The sequence below is a fragment of the Octopus sinensis genome, linkage group LG4, assembly GCF_006345805.1.
Source record: "Octopus sinensis linkage group LG4, ASM634580v1, whole genome shotgun sequence".
Lineage (NCBI taxonomy): Eukaryota > Metazoa > Mollusca > Cephalopoda > Octopoda > Octopodidae > Octopus > Octopus sinensis.
In genome coordinates, this window is record NC_043000.1 from 6,788,637 (window position 1) to 6,801,136 (window position 12,500).

At 34.0% G+C, this 12,500-nt stretch overlaps 1 protein-coding gene across 6 annotated transcripts in view; it reads right to left on the reverse strand.

The window, feature by feature from the left end:
- Positions 1–8,902: 8,902 nt before the first annotated feature.
- The window catches only part of LOC115210216 (zinc finger protein 83-like), a 29,224-nt gene continuing 25,626 nt past the window's right edge, over positions 8,903–12,500 (reverse strand). For 5 of the 6 annotated variants that reach the window (XM_036501730.1, XM_036501728.1, XM_036501729.1 and 2 more), the window contains exon 2: positions 8,903–10,027. In XM_036501730.1, the coding sequence (XP_036357623.1) occupies positions 8,973–10,027 (1,055 nt within the window). In that variant the 3' untranslated portion in view covers positions 8,903–8,972. Of the gene's footprint in view, positions 10,028–10,409; positions 10,431–12,500 lie in introns of those variants that run through there. The other variant, XM_036501732.1, reaches the window with a different exon arrangement.

The following is a 12,500-nucleotide window of genomic DNA, read 5'->3' on the forward strand; positions in this document are numbered from 1 at the left end:
TATAGAGTATATATATGTATGTATGTATTCTTTTGCTTGTTTCAGTCATCTGACAGTGGCCAAGCTATATAATATGTATACATATATATATATATGTGTGAATATATATATATATATATATACACACACATACACATGCATATATACAATTGCACTATACATACACACATATATGTATATATGTATGTATATATGTGTGTGTGTGTGTGTGTGTACACATGTATATATGTATATGTGTGTGTGTATGTATTCTTCAATTGTTTGAAGAATATAGCTTACCAAAAATGGTGCCCATCTGTGACCACTGAGTATGAGGGTTAAAGATTAAATTTAAGTGTAGGAAGATATATAGAAAATATATAAAAATCTATTGTTTTATTTACTGCAAAAAATCCAAATAAAACAATAATATAGTTTTAAATGGTGATAAAAATCAATATGTTTGTCATTTTCTAATGATGGTCTATTTTTATCAAGATCTCAGAAAGAAATTAGGTCAGAATAACATTTCCAGTGCTGTTGCCTTAATTATGTAACTGCCTGGTGAGTTGACTGTCCCCCAATAAGAACGTCTGCTTCTCTTCTCCCTTTTATTTGCTGGAAGTTGTCATGTTGTAAAACAGCATATTTTATAGAAACAACATTATTGATTATTTAATCTATGAATATCGTAAATCATAAATATATTTATATAATTGCCTGGGTCTATTAAGTGCAATGATAGACCAAAAAAATGATTCATAGATTTTAGCGCAAAAACAGGGAGGGGAATCCATAAGCTGGCATAGATATGGTGTAGTTCCCTTGCACATGAAAATTAATTGGACTTGCATGCAAATCATGCTTTATATGGATACAGAAGAAATACGATATAGAATATTTAGACAGGAATAAATAGTTAATTATATAATATGAGTTTAAGATGTAGGGAATTCAGTATAATGAAAATATGACATAACAGTCAGGGTATGTAATATGATAATATGAATGTGTGTGTATAGTTAAGATATGTATATATGGGAATTATATAAGGGAATTCAGAAAAATTATATGTTGTTGGATAGGGTTGGTGTTATGGAAAATATTTACTTAAGGAATGTTGTTAGTAGCAGTTTGTTCAGATTGTATAATCAAGATGTCTTATGAAAAATTGATTCACTCTAAATTGGAAATATGTGTATCAGGGTTTTGGGAGGCAGATTCTAATTTTATGGATATTGTTATGAGTTGTTTATTTTTGATAGGTTAGGGATCTGTATAAACATAGTAGCTGCTATAATGGATATATCTATGTTCTCCATGTATGAGTGAATATTTAGTGGGGAGGGCTTTAGATAAATGAGTATTCCATGATGTGGCTGCAAGGATGTATTTTAATAGGTGTAATAAAGATAATGTAGATATAAATGTATACTGTGAATTATATAAGCAATTGCGATTTAGGGTTGTAATTGTGTTTAAGTTCAAATGGATGGAACTGAGTAATGGGGAAAGTTAATGTGAATAAAAAACAAAACTGGGTATAATAGTCAGGTGTTTTGAATAACTAAATAGGAGGTATACATTAAAAATAAAGTGTTAGAGGATATACTGTGGTGAAAAGAAAAGCCTGTAAATTTATAAGGTGAGAGCAGGATTGGAGAGAAAGGGTTAAATATAATGCAGCAAAGGTGGAAAAGAGATTTGGAAACAACGTGTTTGTGCAAATGTGCTCAATTGAAAACTCCACATACTGGACATCAGTATGATTCAGGTGAGGTTATCAGGAGAGAATGCACACCATTTTGGGGGTCTTCCTCTCAACAGACTTACAGTACACTAGTGCCTCCTCGTTGATATAAGGTCCTCACTAACTAGATTAACTGACTGGTATCTGATCTTATGTCCATTTTGAGATCATCACCACCATTCAAATTATGGAGTCATACAGGTTTGACTTACCTTATAGACAAACAGGTACCAGCCTCACACTCACATATCACCTTTCCAATCAAGTTTCATCATAACCCTTTTTTTTTGCCTCATTCAACAAGTATAAAGAGGTGTTATTAATTATAAGCTTTAATATAGTAGGAACAATGTAATGCAGTGAGCTGGTAGAATTATTAGCACCCTGGGTAAAATGCTTAGTGGCTTTTCATCTGTCCTTATATTTTGAATTCAAATTTTGCTGAGGTCAACTTTACTTTCATCCTTTCGGGGTCGATAAAATTTGTACCAGTTGAGAACTGAGGTTGACGCAATCGACTTACCCACCTGATCTTGCTGACCTTGTGCCAAAATTTGAAACCAGTATTGTAAAAACAATAATTTCTATTCCTCTAATCATAATATCAATGAATATTCTCAGCAAATCATAAAGCTATTGTCACTTTCGATTTAATTTTCAGAATTTGATCAAGATTATTAGATATATCATTCAAATTTATGTGTATACAAAGAGTTAGGTCAACTGAGGTCTCTATCAAATATACAAAATACTGACAACTTAGAGTAGATATATATATATATATATATATATATATATATATATATACTTTATTTAAGTCAAGCTAGGTAAAAACATGCGTGTCCTTGTATACGGTCTTGTCTGCTGCAACCCTCTCCAGCTGAGCATCCTTAATCTTGCAGGTTCATAAGTGCTGGTGCCATGGCAAAAGCACCCATGCCGGTGTTGTGTAAAACCACCCATTGCATTCTGTAAAGTGGCTGGCATTAGGAACGGCATCCAGCTGTAGAAACCATGCCAAAACAGACATGGAGGTTGAATAGTCCTTCAGCTGGTCAGCTCCTGTCAAACTGTCCAACCCATGCCAGTCTGGAAAACAGATATTAAATGATGATGATGATAATGACACACACACACACACACACATCAAGCTTCTTTCGGTTTCTCTCAACCAAATCCACTCAGAAGGCTTCGGTTGGCCAGAGGTCGTAGTAGAAGACACTTGCCCAAAGTGTCACACAATGGGACTGAACCTAGAACCATGTGGGTAGGAAGTAAACTTCTTACTACACATCCACGCCTGTGCCTACAATATATAAAGGAAAATGAAGAATGTTCATTTGCACCAAAAGTGAATAATCTTAGTCAGCTGTGCAACCCATTTTCTTTCTTGTTCTGAAGGTTTTATGCTACCTGAAAGACATTTTATGTCTATTTTTTGCTTCCAATGAACTGTTTACCCATATAAAATAAGCACGGTATGCATGGAAGTCTAATTAAATTTGTATGCAAGGGAACAGCTTACTATTTCTGTTAGAAAATGATGAAAACTGTAATCTTTGAGGTGAGCCAAAATGAAAACCTTTACATGGTCAATTGACCTGTTGGAAATAGAAACAAAATTGTCTCCATGCCTTCCTCCAACAAGAAAAAAGAGGTGTATTAGATGGTGGTGTGGTTCTAGATGCATTTTATCTGGGGGTTAATTGTAACTGAAACGAGTACTATCTTAAGGTATAGTCACTCTAGGCAGTTGTCCAGGAGGTCTATGGGTCTATGGGTCTAGGGGTCAAATGCTAATCTATAATGACATTGAGATGACCCTGGATGGCATACCTTTCTTCATAAATCTACATAATTAGAACAGACAGTTCACTGCTCTCCAATCTTCATTATGTTTCTTATTCCAAGATTCAGATCATCATCATTATGGTCATTACCATTGCTATCACAACACCAACATCATCATCATCATCATCATCATTTTGGGCCACTTTTCTATGCTGGCATGGTTTAGATGGTACTATTTGAGACAGTATTTTATTTTAGTCACCTCTTACAACAAAAAGGAATATTCTAAGTAAATCATGATACAAACTAAGAGTAGTAACATTCTTATTTATTATACTGCTGCCATATGTAAGCTATAAGGATGCTATTAGTCTTAGTTTAAAAATAAAGGCTCTCAGTTTCAGCCTGGTCTGATACACATCCTGCAATAAGATACTTGCTAACAATTGGAATTGAAACCAAATGTAACAGTGTAAGAATCAGTATTGAAAACTCTTTACATCTGAAGATGAGGTGAATAATCTACAAAATTATAATCTTATTATTGGGTTGTCTGGTAAGTTTGTGCCGATTTATAGTAGCTTACCTTTCGACTTATTTTAGAACATGGTTGAGTCCATAAAATAGGATTTGACTACACCTCCATTTAGAGCACAGTTTAAGCTATCTTTTTGTGGAAGATTTATGTTCCTATAACCTGTGTTAATTCTGTAACCCTTTAAAATGGAAGATAAGAAAGTTCATTTTCGGCACTTGATGCTTTGGGAACCAGACAAAAATTGCTGCAGCTTGGCTGAGATGTGTTACCCCACCCTCCATATTCACCAGATATTGCTCCTTCGGATTTCCATTTATTCAGGTTTACCCAACACATTACCTGCTACCGTACAACTTTACAAAGGTCTGTACCTACTCAGGTAATCACCAGGAGCGCCTTTGGATTTAATTATCCCTCTGATACTTACACTATATATATATATATATATACGCATGTGTATATATGTATTAATATGTATATAAATTTATCATCACTGACTAGCTAACTACTGTATCATACATTTTGATTTCTATCAATTCCCTAGGGAATTCTTTGACCAACTGCGTTACTCAATTGTTTTTTTTTTTATTATTCTTTCTCTAAGACTTCAGATAATTCCTTTGAAAGTAAAGTTTTTTCAAGGGCCCCTTACATACTCACATTCCCCCACCCACCCCACTGTATATGGGCTCTAATGCCTTAAAGGACCCACTTGCCATTGGGCAGGCTGACAACCTGAGCCAGTCCACGACTATTTGTGTACATGCAGCAGTACTGTCCTAGATATGTGAGCAATACTGCAATGTGGGAATGCTGTTGTTGCTTTGTAAATGTTCAACAACTGTTCAAACATTTGCTATTTTTCAGTCTTGAAGAGAAAGTTTATATTTGGTTATCACAAATTTGTAGTCATCTTGAAATAGGACACAAGAGACCTAATTTTAGTGGAGATACTATATAAGATTTAGCTGTATGTGATGAGCAGGAAGGTTGCAGTGTTGTCAGACAGTTTCCTCAATTTATTATATCTCCTTTGGAGAATGATTTTGGAAATTAGTTCATAAAAGTAGAACAAGTGTACTTTATCACCTTCATTCTTTTCATTTCAGTACTATTAATATAACTTCAGAAGAGCCTGATCTGCTTTCATATACTACACAATAGTGTCTCTTCTTTAAAAGTTTGATTAACCCTTTCATTACCAACCTGGCCAAAACCACCTCTGGCTCTGTAGCACAAATGTCTTGTTTTCTTAAGTTTTGAATTAAAATCTTCCACCAAACCTTGGTTACAATTTATGTTACTAACACTAGCTTAATGGTAACTAAGTTATTTTACTAAATTCTTTTTTATAGTTAAAGTAATTGAAAGAAACACAGAGCATCTCAAAATAAATACAGTAATGAAAGGGTTAAAAGAATGTTTTTCTTTCAAATCAGTGAACCCTTTCACTATGAACTGCTTACCAAAGTTATTTTCTTGCGGGCTGTGTGTAATGACTGTTTTGGTTCTGTTAATACTGGTTTGTCATGTCCCCTTTGGAAGATATTTTTGGAGCTTTGTCCATAAAAGTAGTACAAGAATAACACCAGCAATAAAAACTCTCATATCTTGACCTCTACCCAGATGAGGTAACCTTTCTCTCTATCTCCTATAATTGTTGTCTCAGCTATAGCTACTACTACTACTACTACCACCACCACTACTACTACTACTACTACTACTAATAATAATAATAATAATAAAATTTAATATATTTTAACATAAACATTTAATATTAAAAATTGTGGCTTTATTGTTAATTTTTTTTTATTTTTCCAATGTGCATTTTGATTTTTTTGAGACTGAGCAATAGTAGAGCCTATTACATACTTTTTGTTTTTCTTCTCAGTAACCACCAGTGTAGTGTCTCTTGTGTCACTTACCAGAGCTCTCTGACATTGCAGTTCAGAGAAGGCAATGTTGCTCATAAATACCAAGAAAGCCTTCAACCATGTCTGGAATGCAAACCTCCAACCAAAATTTCCAGTTTGCATGTTCCACCCATCTCTCATGACTTGAACCAGTAGCTTCCTACCTGATCACACTGTGACAATTATTGATGGAGCTCTTTCTGCCCCACTCCCAATCAACTCTGGTGTTTCCCAGGGTTTGGTTTTGTTCCACACTCGTTTTTTCGATACATCAATGACCTACTTCCCACCAATTTTAACAAAGCATTCAGTTGGGCAGATAACATGACTTTTCACTCTTCCTTAACTTTACCCAACCATGCATCATCCACAAGCAGCCTAGACACCACATGCCAAATCAGAGATCTTGAAAGCATCCTTCAGTGGTGACATGGCAACCTTGTTACTTTTAACAGCAAAATAACAGAAGCACTGCTCAAATCAAGAAAACACCACTGCACCATCCATCCACCAAGTATGAACAGCACTCAGCCAGAGCCTTCAGTTCCTCTAAATGCTGGTCCTCACTATCACTGATGGTTTTTCCTGGTGAAAGTACAGCCTTTATATAGCTAGGACCACATCCCAAAGACTGGCCCTTCTTTTTAGAGCAATAGATATTTCATCCTGCAACAACTGCTGACACTTTATAAAGCTCAAGTAAGTCCCAGAATGAAGTACTGATTCCACATAAAGGACAGTGTTGCTGTGATGTAAATAGACATCCAGAGAAGAATCACTCACCTAATTAGTATTCAATCACTAACAGATACACTCCAGTTTTTGGTTTGCAAGCATGCTGTATCCTTTGTCTTTTCTATAATGGCCTCTGGTCCTTAGAACCAGCTAGTCTTGTACTTCCACTACACTGACACTCCTCAACCCATTCATCTTTCTATCTCTTGTCACTCTTTGTGTGACCAAACAGCTCATCCCTGCACTAACTATTATCCTCAGTCCTTTCTCCCTGGCATATCTGCTCTCTGGAATCTTCTCCCTGCTCTTGTCTTTCCTACAGATGTTGACACACAACAGTTTAACTGGAACATTAACAGCATCAAGCTCGCCGGTCTCAGAGAGCCCACAAAAGCCACGTGATTATTATATACTCATCCTTCTCCAATGATTAGGCAGCAAAGTTAGTGGGGCACTTGGCAGAAAGCCTTAATATAAGACACAGAGAAGGTGGTGAGTTGGCAGAATCATTTGCATATCAGGCAAAATATTTTGCTGCATTTTGTCTGTCTTTACATTCTGAGTTCAAATTCCAGTGAGGCTGATTTTGCCCTTCATCCTTTTAGAGTTGATAAAATGAGCACTGGAGTCAATGTAACTGACTTATCCCCTCCCCTCAAATTACTGGTCTCCTGCCAAAATTTGAAATGTGGGCAGTAATACTGAAGATGATATTCTATATATTTGTGTATTCTTCTTGTACTTGATGTCAATATGTTAACCCTTCAGCATTCAGATTACTCTGTCAAATGTAATATTTATTTGTCCCCATTGTTTAAAATTAATCAGGCAATTAACTTGTAGATTTGATATTTTGGTGATGTGATTGTATGTTTTTAGAATGATATTGTAAAGTAGGTATGAGAGATTAAATCTGACCAGTTTAAGCTTAAAATAAGTAGAATATTTGGGCCAGTTGTGACTGGTTTAAATGCTGAAGGGTTAGATGAAATTTTTGTTTGGGTCGGTTGTTTGACAAACCTGACCAGGCAGTGCTTAGGAGCAACAATAAAATAGGTGGTACAGTGCAGAAAGCTTAAGTGATGGTCTTTTGTTACTCACATTCAAGTGCCAGAGAAAAATAATGAAAGGAGGCAGAAACCAGCAGATCAGACCTGACTGACTACTTTTTTATCTTTTTACTAAACCACCAAGAGAAATGGCTTAATGCTCAAAAGAATAATATTGTAGAAACTTCAACAGAATATAAAGGTCAATATATTTATTCAATTCATGCATTACATATAGAGAAATCAATGAATTTATATGAACATCAAATCCAAAGTACATTAAAAAGAAAGTAAGCAACTTACAATCAAGATATTAAATAGCCAATAAAATTCATACTGGAATCAGCTGAAAACTGACACTACCAACACTTCCTTTTTAATAAGGAACATAAAACTTATAAACAGATTTAATAAAGGAAAATTTTAGAAGTTTTTTTTTTCTCTTCATTAATATTTCTATTTATGGAAATTCTCAGCCATAATAGAAAGTATAGAAAATTGAGAGCAGGATCCATGTGTTTAGTTTCATAAATATTAACAGTCATTTTTTAATCATCATGCAATGAAATACATTTTTCTTTTGTTTTTTTTTTACATAAAGCACTAGAACTCTCTTCAACTGATTGTTTTAAATATATAGATTTCCCACAGTGAGAATTCATTAGCATTTTTAAATTTACACCCAAAATAGTTAAGCAGATGCAAATGTTGCATTATTCAAAGTAAATTTCATGTCTAAATTTTTATCCATCATACATTGTTTTCTTTAGATGAGGTGAAATGCAGTGAAAGAGTAAAGAAAATAACAGGTAGTCTGCATCAATCTGATAATGTTTGGAATAGTCCAATTTCATCATTTTATTGTTTTGAAAAAGAGCCTTGATGTCCAAATACTAAAATATTGGAATCTTAAAACAGTTATGATGAAAATTAAAAAGTGAATCATTTTAACTTCTACAAATAAGAAAAGCTTTGTACCATTAACACGTAAGAACAGAATATTGAAAGAATTATTTAATTTAACAAAACATTTCAAGTAAATAAATGAAAAAAAAAAAATCAACTTTAAGTACTCTGAGAGCAAAGAAGAAAATAAAAATTTACGTTAGTAAATTGTTTTCTTTTTTGCCAAAATAAAATCATTAACTGTAGATATGAATAGTTAAAAAAAAATTTTGTAAAAATTCTATTTAAAAGACTGTTTCTTTTCAATATTTCTAAATCACTTGACATACTTCAAGCCGATGTTTATGTAAGTAACGCTTCTGAGCAAAAGCTCGACCACATTTTTCACAAAGAAAATTCTTGCTTTTAACAGTGTGAATTAACATATGTGAGCGTAAATTAGATTTGTCTGCAAATGCTCGATTACATCCATTATGTGTGCACTGAAATGGCCTTTCACCTGTATGTGTACGCATATGGCCTTTTAGAAGCCAAGAACGAGTAAAAATCTTTCCACAAATACCACACTTGTTTTTCTGATCAGAGTGAGAGCGAGCATGAGCAGCAAGGGCTGAAAAGTTGTTGAAAGAGCGTTTGCATTTTAAACAGTTGTGACAGGAGACATTAGTGTTCAACTCAAATGAATTATAGGGGTACAGTAATTCATTTACAGAAAACCTGGAGTAATCTGTTGAAACTTTTTGGTCAGAATCAGAATTTTGCTTCCCTCCTTTAGATGAATGGCTAATCAAGAAAGAGTGATTGGTAGAAACATATCTGTCACACAGCAACATATTGAGAGGTTCATATGTATAATGTTCCCTTGGTTTAATACCTCCAGCCTTAGTATTATCTTCTAAACAGAATGGATTCTCTCCAAGAGGTATATTATTTAGATATCGGGTTGTAATAGGCAAAGACTCAGCAAGATAGGACGTAGTTCTGGACATGTTTGTCAGGTTACTGATGTTTTTATTTATTTTATATGGGATCTCAGAGCAGTGGAACTTTAATTTTCGATTAGCAGCTGAAATCTTCTTGTTTAAAACATAGTTGAAATTTTGTTTGCAAATCACATCTTCCAAAGGTAGAGCAGATGTATAGAAATCTGGAACATTGCTATTGATATGAAAACGTGTCACAAAGGACATATTACTCAACGAGGTCTTTACTAGTGTGTGATTGTTGGATGTTGAGCTCTGTTCTTGGTATGAAGAATCATGGCAATTTAAAGTGTTCTGACAATAAGCTAATTGGTTGGAATGATGACCTTGCCTTTTAGTTATAACGCGTCCAGATCTGGTAACCATAACACTGGGATCAAAAGCTGTAAAATATAAGCAGAAATTTATTATTATAAAACTGTAATTTTATAACTAAAACTAAATGCAAGTGATCCTGAGGTGGTCTAAAGTAAGATTTTCTCACAAAATTAAAAAACAAAACAAACCTCAAAAAGAAAAGACTAAACAGCCAAATATATTGCATGTGAGTTCCAAACTTTTTGCTAATATTTATATGTTTACTTAGCTGTTAAAGGCAGATATCACATTAGCTGAGAATATTACACGTGTTTCTCAATGCTCTACTTTAAATTCTTTCTTTCTGAACATCAGTTTGCATCAAATACTTCCTACTTGTTAGAAAAGTGTATCTTTTCATTCTTTTTAAAATAACAATCATCAGATAAAAAATTAAGAAGTCTTTACTAATGTATGATTATTGAATGTTGAGCTCTGTTCTTGGTATGAAGAATCATGGTAATTTAAAGTGTTCTGACAATAAGCTAATTGGTTGGAATGATGACAAACACTCTCAGAGTGGTTGGCGTTAGGAAGGGCATTCAGCTGTAGAAACTCTGCCAAATCAAATTGGAGCCTGGTGCAGCCATCTGGTTCGCCAGTCCTCGGTCAAATCGTCCAACCCATGCTAGCATGGAAAGCAGACGTTAAACGATGATGATGATTCAGCATTTCAACAAAACCTACCCCATGGAGAAATGTATAAAATCTTTTATTTACAATCCAAAATGTTTTTATTTGTTTCAGTAGAATTAGACATTATAAGATTCCCCAATTGTTGGGTCAAGGAGGAAATGCTTAGCTGTATATGAATGTCTGTATCATTACTATTATCCTTTTATCAACTTATTTCTATAATACATTTTTTAAAAAAATTATATACAATAATGTTTTATTAAGTAACTATATTTACAGTAAAGAATTCCTCAAACAAGTGAGTTCCATGAATGGAAAACGCACAAGCAATTCGAAAATGACGAGTGTTTGAAACAGATGTAGGAAGAGCAATATATAGGAAATTGAAGCTGCCATCATGTAAAATATCATTACTATTCCAAAGGCGCCTGCTTACATTTATTAATGTTCGTGTGTTGTATGTTTGAGGAAAAGTATTCTATATAGAAACAGTGAGTAAATATTTATTGTAGTACTGAGATTATTCTATTATTACTTAGAATTTTAGGAGTAACGCTATTCATACACACATACGGTAAGCGTACATCCCAGCATCCGCCAACTTTTGTTTCCTCATAACTTTCAGAAAAATGAGAATTTTTGGTGAAAGTTTTTACAAATACTTCTGAGGTAGTGTAGACTTCGATTATATCGGAATTTAATGTGGAAAAAAAAGGGGGTGGGGGTGCGGGTCATTTTGGCTTGAACGGCAGTTTTTTCTAGTGGTGTCATATGAAATTGTCACCCATAATTATGACCCTAATATCGATCTATTGCATTTCAATCTGTTTTAGGGTTAGGGGTGGGGGAAAGGGTATCTTTTTTTCTTCAGAAATGTAAATAAACCCAATCTGTTTCTTAAACGAGGGGCATATTCATACGGCACAGAATGTTTTCACCTCAATAGACGTCATTGATTGGTTGAAATTGCAGAAAAAACAACAAATATCTTACTAACTATAGAATTTTCTCAATAAAGCCAAGAAAAAAGATGTTTTATAAACACATTCTACCAGTATACGAAGTTTAAAAGTGTTTAGTTACGTGGAAATTATTTTAAAAAACTGCCGTTCAAACCGAAAGGATTCTGGTGTGCAAATGAAATTCGAAATTATGAGCGCCCACCATTTTTTATTCTTTTCTTTTTACATTAATTCCGATATAATCGTAATCTGTGAGATATTTCTAGAAAAATTTCATTAAAAAAATATCCTTTCTTTATTTTCAAAGTTATGAGGAAATAAAATCATTGGAGGGACACATGCGACAGAGAGAGAGAGACAGAAAGAGAGAGGGTACCTTTCTGAGTAGTACAAAATTTGAAATGATATATGCCCTAAGGCTAGCCAGTTGCTTTTCCCTTTTATTGCTATTTCAACCAGTGAGAATGATATTGTGATAAGGTTAACTTGCTAAGACTCCTTTTAAAAGATAATCATAGATTTCCCTCAAGAGCATTAGAAAATAGATCTAAATGTTAACAGACGACAGTGTCGTCGAAACTGTCACGAAACTTATGCTGCATCGTGCCATTCGACATTATGAATTCAATGAGAATCATGATACAAGAGAGAAAAGAAAGATTCTGACAATTTGTTATGGCAACAAATATCTAAAGGCGACCAAATGATGATTTTAATTGTTTTTCCCCCAATAATTATTTTCCATCATCAATTCTTTATTTCCAACGAACATATTTTTAATCATTTGAGCGCGTAAGTTACTTTTGTCTGAGACATTTCTGAGCTTAAAGACAGAAGACTGACAAAGTGAATATATTTTCAACGTTCAACGAAACAACTGGACTGGTGATATGAACTTGAA